Below are 26106 nucleotides of genomic sequence, written 5' to 3' on the forward strand. Positions count from 1 at the left end.
CTGGCACCCATGGTGCTGAGTCTAAATGTGGGGACAGTTAAAATTGCAGCTGAGGAGGAACGAAGTGACTGGGAAGGAGTGTATGGTAGCAGCAGGTCAGAGAGGTATTGGGGAGCAAGGTAGTGTAGGGCTTTGAAGGTCAGCAGTAAAATCTTGTAGTTAATCCGATGGTGCACAGGGAGCCAGTGGAGCTGAGTGTGATGTGGTCCGATGATCTGGTGCGGGTGATGATCCGGGCTGCAGAGTTCTGAATGCATTGGAGGCGATGAAGAAGTTTATTGGAGGTGCAAGTGAGGAGGGCGTTGCAGTAATCGATGCGGGATGTGACCAGAGCATGGATGAGGACTTTTGTATTGTCTTTGGAGAGGGAGGGGCGGAGTCTGGAGATGTTGTGGAGATGAAAGTATGCAGAGCATGTGATATTGCTGATGTAGGGGCCAAAGGAAAGTGTACTGTCCAGAATGATGCCGAGACTTTTGACATGGGAGGAGATGGGTATGGGTGAGCCATCAACTGAAATGGTGAACGGGTGGGTTTTGCAGAGTATGGACTTTGAGCCAATTAGCATGATTTCGGTTTTATTTCCATTGAGTTTTAGAAGGTTGAGTGACATCCAGTTGCTGATAGCTTGAAGACAGGTGTTGAGGGCAGTTGGGGGAAGGGAGGCGTTTGGTTTTGTGGAGAGGTAAAGTTGTGTATCTTCGGCGTAGCAGTGAAAAATGATTCCAAAATGACGGAGAATATTGCCAAGAGGTTGAATATAGATGATAAAAAGTAGTTGCCCCAGCATCGATCCCTGAGGAACACCATGGGTGACTGTGGCAGTTATGGATGTGGCAGTTATGGAGTTCCCAGTTTCTAACCATTTTAACGCTCTTTCCCATTCCCACACCCACCTCTCAGGCCTTGGGTTCCTCAATTGCCAGAGTGAAGCCACAGGCACACTGGAAGAATTGAGACTTGTATTTGTCTTGGGTAACATGCAAGCCAAAAGTATGAATATTGACCTGAAATTTCAAGTAATATCCCTCTTTTTTCCTGCCTTTACACAAGCGCACACGCACACACCTCCATTCCTCTCCCTTGTCTGCTTATCCCCAAGTGTCATATTTCCTGTTTATCTCTCCTCTTTCCCGTCCCCAGGCCCCTTCCAGCAATATCCCTGGCTTCAGCTTTACAATTCATCCTTGTTTCCTCATTTAACACACTTAGTGGTTTCCTTTTCACCTCTCACATTTGTCACTTAATCCACCTATCTGCCAATCCCCAGCCCTCCCCTCCCCCTTGCCTGCCTCCATTTATCGCGTCAGACTTTTACCCCCCACCCTTGCCTCTTTTACAGCTTTCTCCCCTATTCTGCCTCGAGAAGGGTCCTGACCAGAAAAGTCACCTGTCTGTTCCCTCCACAACAACTGTCTGAGTTCCTGCCAGATCGTTGGGCTTTGCGTAAGATTCCACCATCTGCATTTTTCTGCCTCCTGTTCTCAATACCCTATCTGATGATGACTATTGTGCCAAACATTTTCATCATCCTGTCCACCGTTGTCGCCACTTTCATGCAACAATGTACTTGAAACCCCGCAGTACCTCTGGTCCCCAGGGCACTACCATTTACTGTGCAAGTTCTTCCCTAGTTTGTTACACCAAAATGCAACACCTTGCATTTATCTGAATTACACTCCATCTAACATTCCAGGCCCATTGCACCCCGTTGATCAAGAATATAGAACAATGCAGCATATGATCAGGCCCACAATGTCCATGCCAAGCAGGACCTTGTGTTGACGATACTAAGAAATGGTATGGCCTCTGCTTTACTTTCTCAGAAGTTTAAAGAGATTCAGTACATCTCAGAATAATCTAATAAACCATCCCGACTGATTGCATCATGGCCTGGAATGGAAGTTCCAACGTGCACACATACGCAAGAGTGTTCCCGTGTGTTAGAACTTGGATGGCTGTCCGTGTGGTGTACTCTCATGTGTCCACCACTCATGTGTTCCTTTGCATTGGAATTGTCATACCAGTATTATTTGTGGTGTCATCTCTAAACTCACTAACCATGCCACGTACATTTACATCTAAATCATTAATATAAATAAGAAACAACGGTTAACCCAGTAACGGGCCTCTATCGTTCCTAGTCCTCAACTTTCACCCCATTAGCTGTTGCACATAACACAACCGTCTTGACAATTTCGCCACCTCCAATGGGATCCCACCACTATCCCCACCACTTTCTGTTTTCCGCAGAGACAGTTTGCAAATCCCTGATTAACTTATCTTCTAGCCAATTATGCATACAATTAACTGTCTGGTTATGAATAATTCTCAGGAGAATAACTCTGTTTGTAGCCTGGGGACTTTCTGCATTCTCTTACAGAATACAAATCTGTTTAATGGACTTGATGAGTTCCCATGATACCCCAACATCGTATTTGTAATAAAGTTTGTAATAAATTTGTAATGATCCATTATTTTGAAAGGAAAAAATAAAGAAATTATGGATCTGTTATCTTGTTTTGAAGGCTGTGAACATAATGGCGCATTTATTATTTGACTAGACCAAGTGCAGCCCCTTTGGGTCTGCTCCCCCAACGCAAGATTCCACCACTGACCCGTTCGCCCAACGCAAGCCGTTCCCCCAGCGCAATATTGCACCACTTGCGTATAGCCCCCAACTGCGCATACGCGCCTCATTTCTCCTCATCCCCCAGAACTCCCTCCTCCTCCTCTTCACCCTCCCTCTTCAATCCCTAGAGAGGTAGGGGTGGTAGAGAGGTAGGGGTAGTCGAGAGGGAGGAGGGGGATGGGGGTAGAGAGGGAGGGGGAGGAGGAAAGAGAGAGGAGGGGAGTAGGGAGGGAGGGTATAGGGAGGGGGAACGAGGTTAGAGAGGGAGAGGGGCAGGGGGAGGGAGGGTAGAGAGAGGTCCCTGATGGGTAAAGACTTTAAACGATTAAAAAGGGAAAGATATGTGGGGGGGAAGAATGCAAGTGGTAGAGAGGTAGGGGGTTGATAGAGAATTGAGTTAAGGGTAGGAGAGGGAGGAAGGAAGAAAAAGAGGGAGTAGTTGGGAAATACATATGGGGGAATGCAACGTGAAGATATTGGTAGAGAGGAGGAGGGAGGGGCCTCAATTTGGGGGGGAAGGAGGGAGGGGGTTGATAAAAACTTTAAACGATTAAAAAGTTTGGAAACATATGTGGGAATGCAACGTGAAGATATTTGTCGCCTCAACGGGAAAAATGCGAGTAGAATATGTGAAAATGGGAAGGCTGTGGCCTAGCATTTGGAAGAAAATGGGAAAATTAACCAGATATACAATTATTACACAAAAATTAAAAAAATTGAGTTAATTTGTTTAATAAATAAACATTAACCGGTTATAAATGAACTACTTCAGTGCAAATGTCAAAATAATGGTAAAGATTTAATAACTAGAGACGTGTTGTCAAATTACATTTAAGTTAAAGGTGGCCACAAAATTGTCGTCAACTGTGATGCATTATGCTTACCACATACACAAATGGGAAAACCACGACTGATGTTATATTTCTTTCTATGTAAAGTGTTGTCATCTAATATATGCGACGCGATTACTGCTTGTTGCAAAGTGCTGTATTAGATTAAAGTGCTGTATCAGAACAATGTAATGAATTCATCACCTATAAGTGTTGCGTGTGAAATCAGATCGGACTTTGGCCGTGACAGCAAAGTAGGTTGTTAAATAGGCTGCAGCATTTTCCAAGAAGCCACTGATACGTGAAGTCGAAGGATGGTGGCCATTGTGCTGTAATCAGAAGTGTTGAGTTGGGTGACCCAAGTATTTGATTAGATTCATAGCTGCTTTGAAAATGAATGTATTCAGTTTCACATTAATTTCTTGCTATGGTGAGCACAAACTTCACAAATGTTGGATTTCTATACTGATATTTTAAAAGAAATGGCTTCCGAGAGAGAGATCTTTCCTTAAGTTCAAAGATCAAACTTTTGTCAAATCTTACCAAACACAGCTTTTGTTTATTAATTTGCTGCTTATTTCTCAATAGGCAAGGAGGCGGCGGGTGCTGTCGACGAGGACGATTTTATCCGAGCATTTGAGGAGGTTCCGGTGGTTCAGGTAAATCTGGCTGCTTATATCTTGGAGCCATATACTTTTGAGAACCTGACATTTGTTATTTGGAAAGTGTAGATATGTGTTAGTTCTGTTGCTAATTCTGAGTGCCGCAAAATATTTTGGAAGATTTACAGGAACATAGATCTTTTCATATAATCATTCTAATGGCCTATTTTTGTTAAGAATCAAACATTCAAGAAGCTAATAGTATTGCTATATTTGCTGTAAGACCTTTATTTTCTCTTGACAGTTTAATTTAGAGATACAGCGCGAAAACTGGCCCTTCCGCCCACTGAGTCCGCACTGACCAGCGATCCCCGCACATTAACATTATCCTACACACACTAGGGACAATTTACACTTATACCAAGCCAATTAACCTACAAACCTGTATGTCTTTGGTGTACAATATCTGCAATTTTGTCTTGGTTTATAACAATTTAAATATTTGCACCTTTTCTCTTTCTTGGACTAATAATTCTACCATGGCCAGTCATGCCTTTGGCTGGGATGGCGCTCTGCCCCAGAATCCTCTCTTAAAGTTGTATATTGCCTCTTAATTTCCTTTATGGTGCTTCTTAATTTGCCCCTTTTAAGGCCAGATGTCCCTACCTTGAAGCTCCTTGAGAAGATTTGCTGCATTTGTAGAATTATATAAGTACATTTGTATATTTACTCTCTGTCATGTTGTTTCTCCATTGTTAAATTTTGTTTCTTTGGTTAATGAAAATAATAAGGCAAAAAAAACCTTTTACAAATAAACCTGTGATGCAACTCATTACTTGTAATTCTTTTATTTAGATTTTTTCAAACAGAGATCTTGAAGAATCCATCAACAAAATTAGGGAAGTTTTATCAGATGATAAGCATGACTGGGAACAGAGAGTTACTGCTGTAAGTTTTTGAACTTTTAGTTATTATTTTCCCATTTGACCCATTTCCCATGTGTTAAAATAGTCGCAAATTGGGAATATTAAAATGTGATTGCTTTTGAAATTTGTTTTATTTTAAATTTGGGGTAGGGAAATAATTAAATACCACTTTTAGTGAGAGAAGCTTCCACATGCTTAGTGTTTAAGAAAAAACTGTAGATGCTGGAAAAATCGAAGATGGACAAATGCTGGAGAAACTCCGGGTGAGGCAACTTCTGTGGAGAGAAGGAATAGGCAATGTTTTGGGTCGATACCCTTCTTCAGAATGATGGTGGGAAAACGAAAGGAAGAGGCGGACACAGTAGGCTTGTGGGAGAGCTGGGAAGGGGAGGGGGAGGAGGGAGAAAGCAAGGACTACCTGAAATTGGAGAAGTCAATGTTCATACCGCTGTGGTGTAAACTACCCAAGCAAAATATGAGGTGCTGTTCCTCCAATTTGCGCTAGGCCTCACTCTGGCAATGGCGGAGGCCCAGGACAGAAAGGTCTGATTTGGAATGGGATGGGCAGTTGAAGTGCTGAGCCACCGGGAGATCAGGTTGGTTATTGCAAACTGAGCAGAGGTGTTGGGTGAAGCAATAACCAAGTCTGCGCTTGGTCTCACCGATGTAGAGAAGTTGACACCTGGAATAGCAGATGCAGTAGACGAGGTTGGAGGTGCAGGTGAAACTCTGCCTCGCCTGGAAAAGGTCTCCGCCTCTTTATTTCAGTAACCCAAAATCATCCGTCCCGCAGGTGTATATATTTTTTTCCGTAGTCATCCCGCCCGCATACTTCCTTCATTTCTGGTTCCTCCCGGGCCCGAGGCACCAATGCGCGGTGACGCAAGGAGGCCTGCGTTGGCGGCCGCAATTGCGGAGCCGCCTTGCGCCTGAGCGGGGCCGTGCGCTGAGCTCTGGCTGTACAGCATCCTGCGCAAAGCCTCCAGCACAGCCACGCATCTTCTGTGTCTGGGCTTCACTGTCGGGATCGGGGTTGTCATTCGGCCGGGGACGAGTGAGTGTGAGTACTTGAGCCACCACCTTCAGGACAGAGCCAAGACAATGGACCGTAGGTCGCCGTGTTTGTGAGTGCCGTAACTAGGGGCCAGTGCTGTGGGTGGCGTCCTCGAAGGGGCGGGATCCATGTGAACACGTGATTTGACGCCTGCCATCAGGGGCGGGTTGGGGGCAGGATCCATATGAACATGTGATGTGGCCCGCCATCCGCTCACAGACATGCGTCCTGGCCACTATGCAGATCAAGGTTGCCTTTACACCGTGTGCATGGGTATCTGTTTCATTGCAGTACCTCGCACTTAAGATAATTCCATTTTCTTAGGCTTGAAGATAAGTATTTAGTTTTGGGGTTAGAACCATCAATTGAGTTGAACTCGATTCTTCACTCGCTTGATGGTCTGAACAAGAACTTTGGACTGTTTTCCTTCTCTAACCCAGAGCACCTGCTGCAGATATCAGCAAATGGTCACGAATTGTGATGAGCTTTTTCATATCTGTTTATGCTGGAGTGTTACTCAAATAGGTAAACATTCCGAAGCAAGCCATTTTTATAACTAATTAAGTTAACTTAATTTGGTATTTGTAACGCTGAAAATTGCTCCCGTCCGCACTATTCAATTCCCACAAACTTCATTCATGTCTCTGAAAACTACACGATACAGATAATTTACAGGGACCAGTTAACTACAAAGCCGAGTGTCTTTGAAATGTGGGCAGAAATCAGAACACCCAGAGTAAATCCGTATGGTCACAGGTAAAGTATGCAACCTTCACACAGCACAAGAGGTCCAGATTGAACTTGAATCACAGGAGCTGTGAGGCCGTATCTCTACTAGCCGTGCAACTGTATCATCCAAAATTGTCCAGATGGGTGTAAGAAAATATATACTTGTTGCAGAGTGAATACAACATAGGTTCCTGGAATCATCTGAGTGTCATAGGTGGAGAGATTAGGTTGATGATGTTGTAGTCGCCAGAGTTTAAAAGAATGAAAAAATGAATGAGGATGTAAATGAAATTTGCTGCATTTTGATGGTGTCAGACAGACTAGATGTGAAGAGGATACTTTCCCTAGCTGTGTGCCTTGACCAAGTGGTCACAGTCTCAAGCTACAGTGTGAGAGATTTAGGACTCTGAGGAAGAGAAATGTCTTCACTTTATTTGGTGTGAACCCGTGGAATTTGATACCGCAAAGGGTTGTTGAGGTTTGTTGCTAAATATCTTTCAGGAGATGGATGATTTCTAGCTGTGCAATGGCAAGGATATGGTATTGAGGTATAGAGCAGTCCTAATGGTATTAAATTGTGGAGCAGGCACGAATTGTTAAATGGGTTTCTCTTGTTCCTGTTTTCTATCTTGCTGTATTGAATAATGGAGATATACAAACAAAGAGGTTGTTTATAGCTCTGCTTCCAAGATGTATGGGAATTCTCTTCTTCTTATTATCGAGTCCACAAACAAGTTTAGAGGTTGTTCAGCCAGAGTTGAACACACTTCTCGGCATCTGCATACAATGGTGCCTGTCTTGCGCTTCTTGTGCGTAGTGGCGGAAAGATTGGTGAAAACAGGGCCGCGACGTGAACGTTCTTTCCTTAATCCCCGGGTATTCTCTATTTCCAAGTGATTCACCACTTTAGATTTTATTACTGATCGTTCAAGACACCAGACATTTAAATTATCTTATTTCATTCTAATCTTTGCTTACAAAACAATTCTTCTTGTTTTCAGCTTAAGAAGGTCAGGTCTCTAATAATGGGTGGAGCAACAGAACATGAATCTTTCTTTCAACATCTGCGGCTTTTAGACGGTGCATTCAAATTATCAGCAAAAGACCTACGATCTCAAGTTGTGCGTGAAGCCTGTATAACATTAGGGTAAGTTGTGAAATGTGCTGAAATAGACAAAATCAAATGAGCAATAAACTTTATAGGCTGCGATGGGCATTAGTGATTTGATATTAGCAATATGAACTGTCTTACTTGGGTTTTTTCTTAATGCTGCCTAGATTTAGTTCGTTGAACCTCTGGGTTCAAATGACAACAAATAAATTGTATTGTATTGTATTTAGTCAAGCAAGTCATATAGTTAACAACTTGCATCGTAGATTTACAATTTCTTTCTTTCTTCCCGTTTCCCTGACCTTGCAACCCCAACCTTACCTCTAGAGATCCCCCCAGACTTTATAAAATGAATACGTAATTTATCATTTCACTCATCGCCATAATCCTTTCACACTCTCTGAATATACCTTATCCCTCTCTCCCTTGAAGATCTCCAACTGGCTACTTGCAGCATAAAAAGTTTATTTTTGTAACAATTATCCTGTTCGTCAGATTCGTCAACACTTTCCCCAAAACTCTGAATTTTGTTCTCTGTGCTTAAGCAGTTTCTTTCTGAAATGCATGGCTAAATATGCTTCTATCATCCTTTTAGTGCAATTAAGGTCATAATTACTGAATGAACGCCTTTCATTCATTTTATCTGTCACTTCAAATTGTGTGTTCTGGTTCTTGAGGCTAATGCCAACGGAAACAGTCTTATTATTCATTTTGTCCGATCACTTCATGACTTGGAATACTTAAATCAATCTGTCTTTCAACATTTGCTGTATTAAAGAGAACTAGACCAAGTGCAGACCCGTTGGGTCTTTTCCCCCAATGGTGTGATCCCCCGACCCAATATTCCACCATGCACCCGTCACCTCCAACGGAACTGAAGCCGTTCCCAAATGTAAGATTCCAGCACTCCCCTGCCTCCCTCAGCAGTGGATTTAAAAAAAATTCCAATTGCACCTCCCCTGTCTGCTGCAGCAGTTCCAATTGCAATACCAATTGGCCCTCCCCCTCCTGTTGAAGCACTTGCTGTGATATCCCATTGAGGTGAAAAGTTCAGAGTGTTCCTGTTCTGCAACTTTGTTTTGAAGTGTGTTGGAAGCTGATAGGAAGGAGCAGCCGTCAACGAATCAAAAGGCAGAAAGGCAGCCGGACGGACGGCAGGTGGCAGCCACAGACTTTTATATAATAATAGAAGATGGATGGATGGATGGATGGATGGATGGATGGATGGATAGGGACGGACGGACGGATAGATATTCGGATCAGCTTATTTTGTACACGATGCCCCAGAATACATATTATAGCTCTTTGGTTTATGCAATATTTCATGCTTTATTCTTGCATCCAATGACATTCTCTTACCCCTGGGTGATGAAGTTTGTGTTCCAGTGTCACCCTGCAGCTTTAAATTGCCAGGAACTTAATAATGTTGTCAACATTATGATAACTGAATGAAAATTGAGCCATTAAGTAAACTTGCTTGGGTGGTTCCTTTTCAGACAGGAAGTTACTTGAGGGTCACTTTTACATTATGACAGCCAGCAAGATTTTATCTCCAGTTTATGTGTCACTTCTGTTCACAGATAGCACTCATGCCTTTGTGTCAGCAGGTTATGAGTGTGACGTTCTCAAATGAGACGCAAGTACATAATGGAGAGAAGGCAGGTACGGGATACTGAGTTGGATGATCAGCCATGATCATATTGAATGGCGGTGCAGGCTCGAAGGGCCGAATGGCCTACTCCTGCACCTAATTTCTATGTTTCTATAATCTGGGGTGACATTATGCAGTGAACTGGTGATAAAATATCTTGCTGTCAGAAGCACTAAGCTGAGGCTCTATCAACCTCCCCAGGCAAGAATGGAAGATCCTGTGAACTATTTGAGAAAGGGGGAGAGAGAGAGAAAGAGTTTTCTGTTGCTCATTTCTGCACATGTATCTATAAAGTGTCGTGGAATGTCTTTTGTTTTAGGTTAAAGGCACGGCATAAATTAATTCTTAAAAAATTGTCCACACATTTTGTATTGGTATTTCAACAATGTGTTGATGCAATCAGTACATCCCCAACATAGCATGCCATCAGCACAGTGACAACAAAGGAGAACTGCTTACAAGAGTTATTGGAGTAATTTTGAAAAACTATGTTTGAAATTGTGTTATTTTTGAGGAAGTTTTTATTATTTATAAATAGATTTATTTATTATTAATCTCAAATATTTAATCACCCCAAAACATATTTACAAACTGTTTTTTCCAGGTATCTCTCATCCGTTCTGGGAAATCGTTTTGATCATGGTGCAGAAGCCATTTTGCCAACACTTTTCAACCTTGTTCCTAATAGTGCCAAAATTATAGCCACATCTGGAATAGCAGCTATCAAATTAATTATTCGAGTAAGTTTATATAATATGCAATGTAGTTTCTGCAATATTATTCTTTTACTTCCCAAAATGGACTAGTTGATAGGCATTTCTTTCCAATAGCTAAAATATACTTTTGATGAAAATAGCACATCACCCAAAACTATATTTCGGTGCCGAAGTAGGTTTTTGTTTGCTTGTTTTCTTTTTACGTGAAGTGTTGTGTTCTGATTTCTAGTTGTTTGTTAATTGCATTGTGCTTTTTATTAACAGTAAAATACAGAAAAATGAAGTGCCTAACTCTTTTAAAATTGCTTTATGATAAATATGTATGTTTAACATCTTGCATCTGAGATATTAGTTATTCAAGATGGAATATATTAAAAATTGCTGTCAAGATTTTCCTCTGGTTGCCAAGTGAATATAGTGATCAGCAGATTCTGAATTCTGGTCTGTTGTGTTAGTTGATCTTGTGAGTTAAAGAAATGGGAAGTGCTACAGTAAGTCTTCATAATCTTTGATTTGGGGATGAAAATTAGTTGGATCCCCAGAGCATTTTGGCAAGTAGCAATTGCTGGGAATGTGTGGAGATGTCTACCGAGATTAGGTTTGTGGGGGAAGATAGGACTAATAAAATGTGAAATGAGGAAAATATGAAGTTGACCATTTTGACAAAAAAATTATTGCAGCACTTTATCTAAAGTTTGAGAGATAGAGCTCTGTTTAGAAACATTTGTGTATCCTATAGCACAACACTTGAAAGGCTAGTGTGCAGGTACAGTAAGTAATAAAAGCTAGAAGATTGTTATAAATGCAGGGAAATTGTTTTGTTGTATAGATCATTAACAAGACTACACCTGAATTACTGTGTATTGTAGTGGTCTCATTATTGGAAGGATGTTACTGCATTGGAATGGGCATGTTTTTTTATGAAAGGTTTGTTCAGCTGAGTCTTGTAACTGCTGGAGCTTAGTAGTGGGGATTTGATGAGATTGGAGGGTTATTGACTGGTGGATATACGTTTTCTCATGGAAAAAATCTAGAACTATGGGGTAATTTATAAAAACAACAATTAAAGAGCTGCCCATTGAAGTCATGAGGTGCAGTTTATTTTTTACTGATAATCGTGGATTTCTGTTCCTAGAAAACCAAAGGAAGCCGATATTTGAATATTTCTAAGATAAAGGTAGAAAAGTAATTGAGTGCACCTTTGATCTTTACCATTGTGAAATTGGTAGATCAAAATAGTTTAAATGATGTATTTAATGGGTGAAAAAGAAAAAATATTGCCGCAGTTAGCCACCTTGCTCACTGTATATGAGCCTTTTAAAACAAGTGTTAAATCTGTCAGCATTTGTTTTTTGTCTTCATAAAGAGTGGAGTATTAATTAAGTTTTAAGTATGGAAGCCATTTTTAATGATGAATTTGTGTGCATAGAATGCAATCTTTTTAGGTTTTAAGAATGAAACCATTTTGGAGTTAGTGGGCATGAAAAGTTAGACTTTTTTTTTAAGATAATACTACCTCAACTGACTGTGTTGTTGCAACAATAATATGCCTAGGATTTACTCTTGAAAAACATATTTTCCAGCATACCCACTTCCATAGATTAATACCAGTTATCTCAAGCAACTGTGCATCAAAGTCTGTGGCAGTACGGAGGTAAGTTTTAATCTGTTTTTGCTCTGATTCTCTGTTGATAAACTGCTTAGGTATAAAATCATATTTTGCCTCATTGATTATATATGAAGGCTAAGGATATTAAATTTGTAAGTTTATGCAATGTGCATGTTGAAGATGTGACGTCAAGGTAAGCATGCTGCAGACCTTGAGGTACATAAGAGATTCTGGGATTTGCTGTTTCAATTGGCATCATTTTTAAAAAATGATCAGAAGCTTTCAAATATCAATCATGGATGCAAAATTAATCACATCATGATCCAATTACAAAAAAACGAATCTCTTGTTCAAGAGAAGATTTATAGCTCAAATTTCCATATTCTGGGCTTTTATCCTCTGTGTATTATGTGTATCCTTTGTGCAGAAGCAAATTAGGGAAAAGGCTGTGAGCCAGATCAAACACTGATGAATAGGAAAAAGAAATTTGGAAAATTTCCCCTTCCCATATCCATTGCCAAAATGTATCTCAATTAGTGGCTTTCTCTTCCAAACTCTTATCACCCATTGTGTGAGGGGACCAAAGTGATTGATGCTCTACCTAAACCACAACATTTAAAAGTAATATTCTTCTTCAGCAGCCCCTAAAGTTTCAGCAAACGATCAAGAATACTGGGTCAGTAATTAACTGGCTTTCATCCCGGTGCAACTAAGCTGTGCTACTACTGTCAATAATATTCGTTAGTTTGGTATACCGTATTTCCCGGCAATGAAGACACTATTTTTTACCCTAAAATAAGGCCCAAAAATTTACCTGCGTCTTGGAAGCTTGTTAGCCAAGAAAGATAGACATGGGCCAAATTGCTTTTAAAACATTGGGTGGGGGGAACAATGAGGCCTAACACAGAGGTTGGCCGCCTACGGCCCGGATCTGGCCCGTAACCGAACTCATCCAGCCCGCAGGAGTATTTTTTTCAATTAGTGTTCACGACCTAGGAACTGCAGCCAGTCCCGGGGCACACAGGCGACCTGGGCGCTACAGCCAGACCTGCCAGCCGACCTGCACGCTACATCCAGTTCTGGGGCAGGCGAGCTGACCTGGGAACTGCAGCCATTTCCGGGGCACATTCCCGTCCCTCAGACCTGAACCGCACAGCGCATTGTGGGACAGATGAAGATGGAGGCTCCCCGGTCCTCATTGTCTCCTTGAAGGAGTTTCACATCTTCTTTTCTACTCACTAAACCAAACTTGATCCTGTCCCGCCAGCCTTTTTTCAAAATTTAGCAACTCGAAATGGGGGTGCGTCTTCGACGCAGGTGCGTCTTCATTGCCGGGAAATATGGTAATTATTTTGCACATTGCAGCTTGGTTCACAAACCTGTGACATAGATTTCACGTTGTGAATGGTCGTGAAATAGCTACATGAGCAACATTGTATGTAGTTTCTCTAATTATTTCTCGATAATAAGATACCTTTCAGTCACATTTCATTCCATTTCATGGACTGTATAGAGATACATAAATAATCTATGTGTGAATGTTGAATCATTTCTACTTGCATATTCACTTCCTATAGGTGTTTTCTATTAACAAACTAATGTTTTATTTTCATAGGCGTTCATTTGTATTTTTGGAAAAGTTGCTGCTGGATTGGCAAACACACTCATTAGAAAAGTAAGTAAACAGCCAAGGAATAAGCTCTGTGCCTTTCAACTGAACAGACTACGGGTTATTTAGGTGTTGCTAATAAGTATCGTTTAAAATATAAACTTGCAATATGGTATCAATTTTTTGAGGATTGAGCAGCTAAATGATTATTGAAATTAGGCAAAATGGTGGGTGGGAAATGCTACATATTCTTTTGTAATAACATGGATTTAGTGGAAAAAACAGTGTGTTCTTTAGAAAAGTAAGGTACTTGGGGGATTTAAATAAGTCAACTGGCAATGAATGTGCTGTTTCCATAGCAATGGAAGGAAGGCCCTTGAAAATGCATAATGAAGCTTCACCCCATTTTATTTTCAATACGCTGTGTGGCATTAAGTTGAACTTTGGAAGGATTGTACTGCTTATTGTGCTAATGTTTAATAGATTTTATCCCGAGTAATATTTTGGAAAGTAAATATGTACAACCGAGCTGCTGGTTTGCAATGAAACATTTTGAGTAGTTGTCATGCTGTCCTTTCTCTTTAGACATTCATCACTAATGGTTGAAACTATAAAGAAGGGTGTCCATGATGCTGATTCAGAAGTAAGAATAGCAGCCCGAAAGTAAGTTGTTTTTAACTGTGAGATTAGTGTTATTACATTTATTTTAATTTGGATTCTTATCGTGTTAAAATGTACACTAAAGCTATTCATTAACAAAATGCTTCATTTATATTTGGTTCAGATTGATTTGGGCTTGATGGAATATTTAATTTTTCTCTTGATTTACCAAATGTTTGTTAATCCTTTGAAAAGAAGGAAGAAAATAGAAAATGTGGATGCTGTTAGGATACTTGATGGCATAAACTGAAATACAATTTTGTCCAAACTTTAGGATTCTTCCCATAAGAAATATTACACAAGACAAGAATTGTTGGAATGTTGTCACTGAGAAATGTCCGTATTCAAAGCTTTATGTTCCCTTCCATCAATTTTCTTCTTTAAAAGTCAAAGTTGCCGTTTCTCATTGTCATGACACAAAATTAATGGTCTTTAACCCAGTGCTATGAGAAGAGTAATTGTGATGTAAAGCCAAATTAGAATGATCTATAGCCCGGGAACATCTTTCCTGTGGTTGCAGTTCTGCAATGTTTGTTTTCTTTGTTATGGTGAAAGTGGTGGTATTATAGAAATGTTGAGTTTCTCTACACATTCTATACATCAGCCACAGTTTTGGTTTAAATTTGCTGATATTTTAAGACTAAATTTGGAAAGGCAATAGTAATGAGAATGACCACAGGTTTAAATTGCTTGTGCTGACTTGGTTCAGCTTGGCTGGTCACAGAAACACAGCTGTTGCTTCATTCTCTGTGACAATGAGAAAGTAGCAAGGTTCATGTTTCCGATTTCTCTCCAGTTGTTCCTGATGTCATTGAACATGGGTGGATATTTACTAAAATAAAATCCAGACTTGCTCTTGGTTGCTGCTGTGACAGACTGCAATCAGTATTTCAGGCTTTCACTTCAGCCTGGTTTACTATAGAAAACTGAACTTGATAAGGAATTGTAAAGTAGATGCCACAGAATTCTATGAAAAGTTCTCCATCCCTTTAAAAAAAATCATCTTTTAAGTCTATAAAGGACAATCTTTTTATTTCTATTCCTAACAAAATAATCTTAGCATATCTAGCAGGATGGAATTTTTTTTTAACATTTGTTTACTTTTTGCTTTAAAATACTTTGCTCTAAAAAGTTATGTTTATGCAGAGTCTCAATTTAATAAACATTCCAAATATTGATTCAGATTTGGTCAGTACAGATTACCCACCCCCATTTGGTTATCTCCAAAACCTACTTAACTTGGAGATCTTGTTACCTGAAGTCTGGGGTCCAGTAATGATCTCTCGAAGGGCACAGTGCCTCAAAGAGCTCGCTGATAATCACCTCCTGGAAGAAAGTCATCTGTGCCTTTATTGTAACTTTTTCAGCTGTTGAGGTTTCTCTAAAACATTTAAAAACTATTAAAAATGAAATGCAGCATTACAATTTTTAAAATGTCCGAACGTTAAAAGTAGTAACATTGATAAGAACTTTAAACCTCTTTTGCTTTGTTTTTAAACGTATTTTTAATTAATCCATTTCCTTTTTTGTCATGATTTGAAATCAGCTTCCCCGTTGACACAAACTGGTCTAACTTTCAGTTGGGTCCAAAAACTTTTTGTTTCTTCCCAAGTGCAAATGCTGGGGATTTCTGTCAGATCTGTGTTCCATGGGCCTTCTTGTGTGGAGCAGGTTGAAGATGCCCCACTAGCTCTAAATTCGGCATTTGCACATGTGTGAAAAGGCATTAGACCACATATTAGACCATTTGTGAAAATTAGTTCAGATTAATAATTGGACAATGTAGAGCATTTTTCAATTTCAACTTACATGCATGTACTAAGACAATTTTGAGTTGACATAATGTGTGCATTGAATAGCCACAGCATAGAAGGCTGCACAAGCATCTGTAAGAGCAACTACAGCCAATTCCCCTGTGCTCTTCCCATTGCCATATATTTTTCCCCATTCAGATACGTACCCAGCTCTTTTTAAAATAAGATTATTGAATCAGTTTCTACTCTGCCACCTTTTGAGCATTCCTGACTAACTACTTGCTGCATTCCTTTCAAAAACCCTAATGTTTCTTTTAGTTTTGCCAATTCTATATCTTCTGCCTCACAATCTTTCCATTAGCGGAAACAGTCGATCAATCTATAACCCTTGTGATTTCTAACATCTGTCAGAATCCTTGCAACCTTTGCCTCAGGGAGAACCACTTAGGCTATTGACAAAGCTGAAGGTTCTTTTCTCTTGAGTAAATCTCTGGGTCCTGTTCTAAAATGTTCACGTTCATTCCAATATCATTCATCAATTGAGTTGGAATTTTTCAGCAAAGAAATAAGTCTGCATTTAAATCTTTATCTAACAAAGGTAGTTGTGCTGATGATCTACATTTTTCTTTAGTGAATGTGGTTTCCCCCCCTGCTGTCGTAGATGGATCCCTCACCCACGCGTCCTCTGTGTCCCATAGTTCTGCTTACGTCCCCCTCCCCCTGGAAGAACAAGGATAGAGTTTCCCTGGTCCTTGCCTTTCACCCCACCAGCCTCTGCATCAAATACATAATTTTCTGACATTTCAGCCACCTTCCCATCTCCACCTCTTTCCGCCTTTCGCAGAAACTGCTCCCCCCCTGCAACTTCTTTGTTCAGTCATGCATTCCCACCCAAACCACCCCCTCCCCAGGTACTTGCCCCTGCATCAACAGGATATGTAACACCGGTCGCTATGCCTCCTTCCTCACTTACATCCTGGGTCCGCAGTTCTGTCAGAGGTTCACGTGCACCTCTAACCTCTTCCATTAGACCAAAAGACACTGGAGCAGAATTAATCTAACAAGGGCCACAGTTAGATGTGGCCCTTGTGGCTAAGGGGATCAGGGGGTATGGAGAGAAGGCAGGTACGGGATACTGAGTTGGATGATCAGCCATGATCATATTGCATGGCGGTGCAGGCTCGAAGGGCCGAATGGCCTACTCCTGCACCTAATTTCTGTGTTTCTATGTAATCCATTCTGCCAATCGAGTCTACTCCACCTTTCAATCATGACTGATGTAATTTTCCCTCTCAGCCCCATTCTCCTGCCTTCTCCCTGTAACTTTTGACGCCCTTCCTAATCAAGAGCCTATCAATCTCTGCCTTATAAATGCCCAATGTCTTGGCCTTCACAGCTATCTATGGCAATAAATTCCACACATTCACCCCTCTCTAGCTCATCTACTATATTACCTGTTGTGGCCTCCTTTACGCAAGCGAGTCCAAGCGTATGTTGAAAGACTCGGCGACCGTTCCGTCGAATACTTGTGTTCGGTCGCCAAGGCCTGCTGGATCTTCCAGTTGCTAACAGTTTTAACTCCCCTTCCCATTCTCATATTGGAGGAACAAGCACACGCCGCTTGGGTAGCTCACAACCTTACGGTATGAACATGGGAATTCTCTAATTTTAGGTAATTAACCTACAAACAACTGTGTGGTTGACATATTTCTATGCATGTACTAGTTCTGCTAATTCCAATTTGTATTTTTTCGAGTATGTAACTTTGAATGTAAATTGAGATGGGTGCTAATTCTGTAATCTTTATCTTCAATTTTTTAGAGTGTATTGGAATTTTCACAGCCATTTCAGTAGAGAAGCTGAAGTTTTGTTCAATTCATTGGAACCTTCCTACCAGAAGCCGCTACAGTCCCACTTGAAAAATTCAGACAGCATTGTTTCGTTGCCTCAGTCTGATCGCTCGTCATCTAGTTCTCAAGAAAGTCTAAAGTAAGAACCATGGTAGACCAGCATTCTAAGTTTAAAAATGGTACAATGTTTTACGTTGAAGCTATTGGAGTCCAATTTCTGCAAGCAGTATAAGTAATATCTACTTGACTCATCTGCCAGAACTAGATTAGAAATTTAAGTTTGTGCTTTAAATCAGGCAAGAGATACTTTTCCAGCTATCAAATGTGATGGGATGTGATGTACACTGATTTTTGGAAGGCTATCGATGAAATCATTCACCAGATGTTTATCAACAAGGTTAAAGTGGGTGTTTACAGGGATAATATACTAACATGTATCGAAAATTGATTATTAGGCTAGGAGTAGAAATTATTAGGAGTAAAAGATTATTCCATGTTGGGAGACTGGCTTGTGGGATGCTAAAGGGGTCAGTGGTTGGGCCCAGATATGCAGGATTTATGTCATCAATTAGGCTTGGAGCATCAAATATTTTTCGATTTTCCGGTAATATTGAACTGGTGGTGTAGAGGCTATAATAGTGAATATGGGGGAAAATCGAAAGTCTTTAGTTGGATATTGTCAAGATAGAATAAAACAGGAAGCACAGTTTGTTAGGTATAACAAAAGCCGAGTATTTGTTAAATTGTGAATAATTAAATAGTGTTCATGTTCAAAGGGACTTGGTCCTTTTATGCAAATCATGGAATGTCAAAATATGCATGTAGTGGACGGTCAGGAGGCCAAGGTCCGTTACAGGGAGAAGGCATGAGAATGAGATTAAGAGGGGAAAATGGACCAGCTTTGATCGAATGGCAGACTAGACCAGGTGGGCCTAATGGCCTAATTCTGCTGACTGATGATCTGTGATCGTATGATCAATGGGATGTTAGTTTTTATAAGTGAGTTTGCAAGAGGATTTTGATTGCACAAGTGACAAAGTTGGGTTTGTATAAGGCCTTGATGAGATCACATCTGGAGTACTGTGTCCAGTTTTGGTTTCCTTAGGAAAGGATTAACTTGCAATAGAAGAACTGCAGTGAAGATTTGTTGAAGGAGACTGGGACTATTTATAGGAATGTGAGGAGAACTAATAAGAATTATAAAAACTTCTTAAAGGATTTGGCAAATTAGATGCAGGGAGTATGTTTCCCCTACCAATGGATTCGAGCAGAAGGTACAGTTTGAGAGTAAGGTTTAATATAAAGCTACGAAGAGGAGGGCAATCTTCACTTAGTTGGTAATGAAAACCTTGGAATGCTCTACAACAGAGCCGCGGGCACTTGGTCATTGAGTTCATTCAAAATCAGAGATTTCCTGATATGGAAATTGAGGGAAGTGATGAATATGCTTAGTGTTGAGATAAAAGTCCATCCATGATCTTTAAGTGATGGAGCATGCTTGAAGGACCAGATGGATTATTCTTATGAACCGTGAACCATGAACCGAATTTAATCATGTTATCTGCTTTTGTAACAGTCGTCCCCTGTCCACAAAGCGAAGTCCAACTGGGAGCACAGTATCACGAGGTAAGATGAACGACTAATTTGGTTTAGTTATTAATCAACATAAAATGAAATGTCACCATAGTTCAAGCTACAAGTTTCCTTGGGACAAGGTACATTTTCCAGTCCCTTAAGTTGCCTGTAAGATAATAGGTGATTGCCAGAATTTCATTTATTTACATAGTGATGATTTTCATTTATTTCATAGTGCCATATATCATCAATGCTGGAATTGAAGCCACTTACTTGCAGCTACAATACTTTCCCCTCTTGTTTATACTCTGAACTTCTGAGAGTATATACAAAAGGCTAATTCTTCTTAGCTAAGTAGAAGTAGAAGGGAATTCAATATTTTCTCCTTGCCCAGAGACCATTGGATCCTAGTCCCTGAAAGAGTTGTCGCAGATCCTGTTTGTCCAAGTTCACAGATCTACCCAAAATTGTATTGTAACTATATACCCAAATTATGAAAATAAGGTAATTCATGCAAAGCATGTTAAAACTGTCTGAAGACATGAATTCCCACACATTTTAAGAATAAATTATCGAGTATATTATAGCTATCTTTCTATCCATCTCAATCTCTAATGCCAACTAGAGAGTGATCCTGACCTACCATCTACCTCATTGGAAACCCTCTGGCTATTTGGACTTTACTGCACTTTATCTTGCACTCAACATTATTCCATTCACCCTGTATCTGTACACTGTGGACAACTTGATTGTAATCATGTATGGTCCTTCCGCTGACTGGTTAGCATGCAACAAAAAGTTTTTCACTGTACCTCAGTATATGTGAAATAACCTGAACTAAATTAACTAAACTAAATATACTGAACTTTGCATATCTTCCAAGTAATATGACAAGGAACCTCCCAAATAATATTTTAGAGTAAGTATTTTGTTTGCGTACAAATCAGCAGACAAAGGGGCTAATCGAATATTTTTGATTTTAGAAACATAGAAAAATAGGTGCAGGAGTAGGCCATTCAGCCCTTCGAGCCAGCACCCCCATTCAATATGATCATGACTGATCATCTAAAATCAGTACCCCACTCCTGCTTTTCCCCCATATCCCATGATTCCTTTAGCCCTAAGAGCTGCAATCTAACTGTCTTGAAAACATCCAGTGAATTGGCCTCCACTGCCTTCTGTGGCAGAGAATTCCACAGATTCGCAACTCTCTGGGTAAAAATATGTTTTCTCATCTCAGTCCTAAATGGCCTACCACTAATTGTCAAACTGTGACTCCTGTTCTGGACTCCCCCAACATCAGGAACATTTTTCCTGCATCTAGCCTGCCAATCCTTTAAGAATTTTGTATGGTTCTATAAGATCCCTTCATCCTTCTAAATTCCAGTGAATACATGCCCAGTCGACACATTCTTTCATGATATGTCAGTCCCGGGAATTAACCTGGTGAACCTACGCTGCACTCCCTCAATAGCAATAATATCCTTCCTCAAATTAGGAGACCAAAATTGCACACAATAGCCCAGGTACAGTCTCACCAGGACCCTGTACAACTGCAGTAGGGACCTTTCACTGTTTGCTCTTCCCAATGCATTACCTCCATTTACTGCTGCTACTTATTGTTTTTCTGTAATTAAAACCTCAAGTGGATCAAATCTCAACTGCTTGGTCCAATTTTGTGGCACCTACAAATAATTTAAATTTGGCACTTACAAATAAATCTCCTTCCATTCACAAACGGTTGGTAACCATTATCTTTTCTAGCTCTTAAAGAGCCAATTTTGCTATTATTACTTGGAACTCATGGGCATTCACTTTATTGATTATGTGGGGTTTTGCCCGAAGCCTCATAGATTACATCAAAGATGCTGCCCTCATTGTCCTTAAATGTTCAAAGTTGTTTGAGTCTGGGAATGATTGACAGGAGAGCATTGAGGTTCATCTAATTGTACAGATATTTAGAATGATTGGCAGGATTAAATTGTTGCAGATGAGCTGATAAATGTTGACTTCCCCTCGCATTCCTTGATAGGAAAAATATTCCATCAGTAATTGGAATTAATTTATGGACTTCAGTCACTGTAACAAAGGACCTCAGATCTTTTCCACTTTCACTTCCTTCAAATGCCATATTACTGTCAAATGAACGCAATGAGTTAAAGCAAATGCGTGTTACTAATTTATTCACCTTTATTTCTTATGTTGATGGGTAATTGTTTCTGCCACACATCCAATTTTGCGTGATCTAAAAATTCTAAAATAAGTATAAAAGTGAATATTAACTTTATTTGTAGAAATTATTTGTTGTTGTGAGTTATACAAGAATTATAGAATGAGAGGAGGGATAATGTGGACTTTAGAAGTTTTAGCTAAGGCATTTAGAATGCCTAAGTGTATAGAGAAAAAGTTAGTATTTAGTTCGAATACGATTAACAGTTAGATGTGCTGCGAAGAGTGAGGTTATGTAACAACGGGGTTAGTATCCTTGCGGAATAAGATGACATGTAGCCAAGGTTCAGCTGATTCATCTTGTGGGATCATGTCCTTGAGTTCTTCATTCGCAACTGGTGTCAATAGAGGATTGTTTTGTTCAGGAAAAGGCTTCAATTGAGACTTCTGGTGATAAATCATCGAGGGACGTTGAAGTTAGCTTCAAGCAAGGTAGACAAAGTATTTTGCAAGAAAGTGGTGGATCATTTGTGTTTTACTTTTATTCTGTCTGTTAAGGTAAGCACTTCAGTTTCATTATCTTTGCGATCATCATTCAGAATTTACCACCAAATTTTTAATGCTCTTTTTTTGTTACTTTATTTTATAGCTTCTACAGTTAGTGGAAAACCTGTATCAACCACGGGTGCTCTGCAACGCTCTCGCAGTGACGTTGATGTGAACGCAGCCGCTAATGCCAAGTCACGTTTAACTGCAACTCCAAGCAACGCACCTGGACATTTTAGCGCGGCTGCAGCTTTACCTCCAGGATCCTACGCTTCCCTAGGTAAAGATTAGGCTTACATAAAGTTTCTGGGACTGATGATTTTTCTAATTCTCCTATGGAAATTCAAGTGCTTTGAAACTCTACGATATGTTTAATATTTAAATTTAGGACTAGATATAAAACTTAAATTAGTATTCTTTTAGAAGAACTTTTCATTTAGATTCAATTCCTCAACCTTGTATGAACAAAGACTGTTTCAGTAGCAAGATATTGACTGTAAAAAATGCAATATCAGCCAGGTTTGTGATGCATTTATTTGTAAGAGAAATGTTTAGTCGTGACTGGTATCTCATTACAGATTAAGTTATTTCTTTGTGCCTGACAATTACAATCAATAGGTTATTTGCCAATCACTTTGGTGGATTTGTTTTCAAGAAATCTTGAAACAATGATATCTTATGAAATGTTTCAGTAAAGCTGTTTACAATATGTTACCAAATGTACACAGCTTATTTTTGTGAGCACATCAGATCGTGAAGTTGTAAATTTGCGCGAAGGCACTAAAAGGCTTATAGATTTTTAGGATTTTTTCCATGTGCACTAACTAGCCTGCTGAATTTTTTCTAAAATCCAAAATATGGAAACCATTGCATGATTCAAAAAGAGTAACTATACTTGAACACAGTTATGAAAAAAAAATGTTTGGTGCGGTTGTACTACATAATTAGAGTGCAAATGCAATGATAATGAGTATGGAGTTTAATCTGAGCAAGTTTGAGGTGTTGAACTTTGGGATGTCGAATGTAAGGGGAGACCATGTAGTTAATGATGAGGCCTTTAATTGCATTAATGTACAGAGTGATCTTGATTCCTTCTCCATAGCTCCGTTAAAGTGGCAACGCAAGTAGATAAAGTGGAGTTGGTAAAAAAGACATAAGGTATGCTTGCCTTCTTTGTACGAGGCAATGAGTATAAGAGTCAGGATTTCATGATGCATTTTGTAGGTGGTTGCTTAAGACATATTTGGAATACTGTGTGCCATTCTCATCGCCCCATGACAAGAGAAATGTGACGGCTTTTGAGAGAGTGCAGAAGGGTTTACTAGAATGCTGCTTGCCTTGGAGGGTATCGGCTATATGGAGAGGTTGGACAAACTTGGATTGTTTTCTCTGGAGCGTCAGAGGCTGAGTGGAGACCTGATAGGTACAGATAGGGTTGATAGGTATAGATAGGTGAGAGTCTTTTTTTTCCAGGGTGGAAATGTCAAAGACTAGAGAGCAGAGCTTTAAGGTGAGAGGAGATGTGTGGGGCAAGGTTTATACACAAAGTGATGGGTTGCTTGTACGAACTGCCTGGGATTGTGGTGGAGGCAAATACGATAGTGGCATTTTAGAGCCTTGTGGATAGGCACATGGATATGTGAAGTATGGAGAGAGATAAATCTCATGCAGGCAGAGGAGATTAACTTTGCATCGTGTTCGGCATGGATTTTGTGGGCCAAAGGGCCTGTTTCTGTTTCTGTGATGTACTCTGCTATGAATTATTCATATCAAATAGTGTTAGATCACTTTGCTTCGAACTTGAAAGAGTTTACAACCCGTAATTTTTAGCACTACGCTAGAGTTGTATTGCACAGACAAAGGGTCTTTGGTCCAACCTGTTCATGCAAAATAAGGTGCCCATCTAAGCGAGCTCTGTATACTTGCCTCTGAATCTTTTCTATCTACTTGTCCAAATGACATCTGAGTTTTGTAATTGCAGCTATCTCTACCAATTTCTCTGGCAAATTATTCCATATATTCACTACCATCTACATGAATAATTTGCCCTCCGATCTCTCTTAAATATTTCCCATCTCTTATATCCGTGGCCTCTAGTTGTCCACAAGGAGAGGGGGGGGGGGGGGAACTCTGGTTATCTACCTTATCATTGCCCCTCATTTTATGAACCTCCATAAACCAATAACGTTGTTGGGGCTGGGGAAAACAAGCCCAATTTATCCAATTTATCCCATAACCCAAGCCCTCCTTTCCTAGCACCCTTCTGGTGAATCTTCTCTGCACCTTCTCCAGCTTAATCACATCTTTTTGCAATATGGCTCCCAGAACTGCAACATTACTCCTAGTGAGTTCACACCAATGTATTGTGCAGCTGTAACATGATAGCCCAACTCCTGTACTCGAGTGCTGTGACCTATGAAGGCAATCATGCTGTATGCCACCTCACCAAACTGCCTGTGCTACAACCTTAAGGGAACAATGTACATGTACCTCTGGTTTCCTCGGTTCTACATACTACCCAGGGTCCTGTCATTCATTTGTGTTTGTCCTGCCATGGTTTAACTCTCCAAAATACATCATCTCTAGTTAAATTCCATCTACCATTCCATGTCTAACATTCCCTGAGCATAAGATAAATGTTAGTGTCCTCCTTTTATTTTAAATACATCATTGAATACATTTTCTTTGCCATGAGTTTAGATTTTTGAACTTTTACTTGCAAAGTACTTCTAAAAGGTCTTTATTGGGATCACTTTACATAGTATCATACTCCATCTAAAGAAACAATGCTGATTTGTTTCGCAATGTAAGAGAGACATAGTTTGATGGTTTTCAGGTCTTTTTGCTACTATTACCCAATTTGTGCCTTTCACAATTTTAGAAAAGTATTACAGCTCCATAGGCTTCTTTTGTTTACTATGGATTAAATTAGCGAGCTCATCTTTGCTAATCTTACTAACATTTCCCTGTCCTCCCTTCCCTATCTTCTTTTGCTGAAAGATGGCACATCCACTAAAGCTGAGGGTAAGCAGCTTGTTTTCTGTTACCAGCTGTCTGTCCCATTTTGTGTATTCTGGCTGGTATCTGTGACAACACAATTCTTTTAGTGGTTTCCATCTGTGACTATAATTGGTACCTCGCATGAATTGTTGCATGGTAATGCAAAATATATGTATAAATAAAATATATATATATATATTTCCTCAGTTATATCTAGCAATGTTAACCATCTTTTATTCACAGTTTGGATTTGTGGAGTTGATGTTGCAGTGGTTGAACTCTTCAATATAAAATGTACTGAAAATATATTTGTTATCGGTGTTAACAATGGTTTTGAAAGTTTAAGGCCTTTCAAGTTTTAAGTCATGTGGCCTGTTTCAAATTAAATTCTCTTGTCTGAAGGTAATTGCAGTGCTCTTTAAATATTCAAATGAAGAGAGCTGAATCGATCTGTAAATTAGTAGTAACCATTTGATCAGATCAAACTATGTCAACGTTGTTGCTGATCTTTGGAGTTTATTGAGGAAAAAACACGTGGCTGTGGTATTTTTGAGTTCACAATCCCATTGTTGAAATTGCAGCGTGATCAAGATAACATGTGGTGAAATCTGCGTTAGAATGAAAGCTGCAGGTCACATCGGGCTGACACTATTCATGAGGTGTTATTTTGAAAGGCCTAGTAAATAATCATTCAGCAGGATTTATTTTATCCTAACTTTTTTGTAATGTGGATTATTGGACATTGTATGAATAAATTAACAAGAAAAATAAAACAAATGGGGCAAAAAACAAAACCTGACTTCTATTTTTGAGACGCGTCATTTTTATTCAAGGTATCAAATTTTGGATATCAAAAAGGATCAAAGTATTGAATGTGTCTGATTATGCAATTATTTGTTATTTCATTACATTGTCTTCCTTCTTTACATACAATTTTGTCACAATTTCAATTGTTTACTCCATTTAAGGTGCTTCCACAATGAAGGATGGTAAGAGTTGTGCAGGAATTGCGCTTGTGAGCTTAGGCTGTGGCAGAGATGGCATCTTATTTTGTTAATTTGCTGATTGAGAGCAATTTTCTAT

At 39.7% G+C, this 26106-nt stretch overlaps 1 protein-coding gene across 1 annotated transcript in view; it reads left to right on the forward strand.

Moving 5' to 3' along the window:
* The window catches only part of clasp1a (cytoplasmic linker associated protein 1a), a 181659-nt gene that overhangs the window by 70820 nt on the left and 84733 nt on the right, over positions 1 to 26106 (forward strand). The window contains exons 10-19 of the mRNA XM_055638729.1: positions 4051 to 4121; positions 4920 to 5012; positions 7775 to 7920; positions 10140 to 10275; positions 11835 to 11905; positions 13476 to 13535; positions 14055 to 14132; positions 17705 to 17872; positions 19310 to 19359; positions 22127 to 22303. Coding sequence (XP_055494704.1) covers positions 4051 to 4121; positions 4920 to 5012; positions 7775 to 7920; positions 10140 to 10275; positions 11835 to 11905; positions 13476 to 13535; positions 14055 to 14132; positions 17705 to 17872; positions 19310 to 19359; positions 22127 to 22303 — 1050 coding nt within the window. The remainder of the gene's footprint in view (positions 1 to 4050; positions 4122 to 4919; positions 5013 to 7774; positions 7921 to 10139; positions 10276 to 11834; positions 11906 to 13475; positions 13536 to 14054; positions 14133 to 17704; positions 17873 to 19309; positions 19360 to 22126; positions 22304 to 26106) is intronic.

Source organism: Leucoraja erinacea, chromosome 7, assembly GCF_028641065.1.
Source record: "Leucoraja erinacea ecotype New England chromosome 7, Leri_hhj_1, whole genome shotgun sequence".
Classification (NCBI taxonomy): domain Eukaryota; kingdom Metazoa; phylum Chordata; class Chondrichthyes; order Rajiformes; family Rajidae; genus Leucoraja; species Leucoraja erinaceus.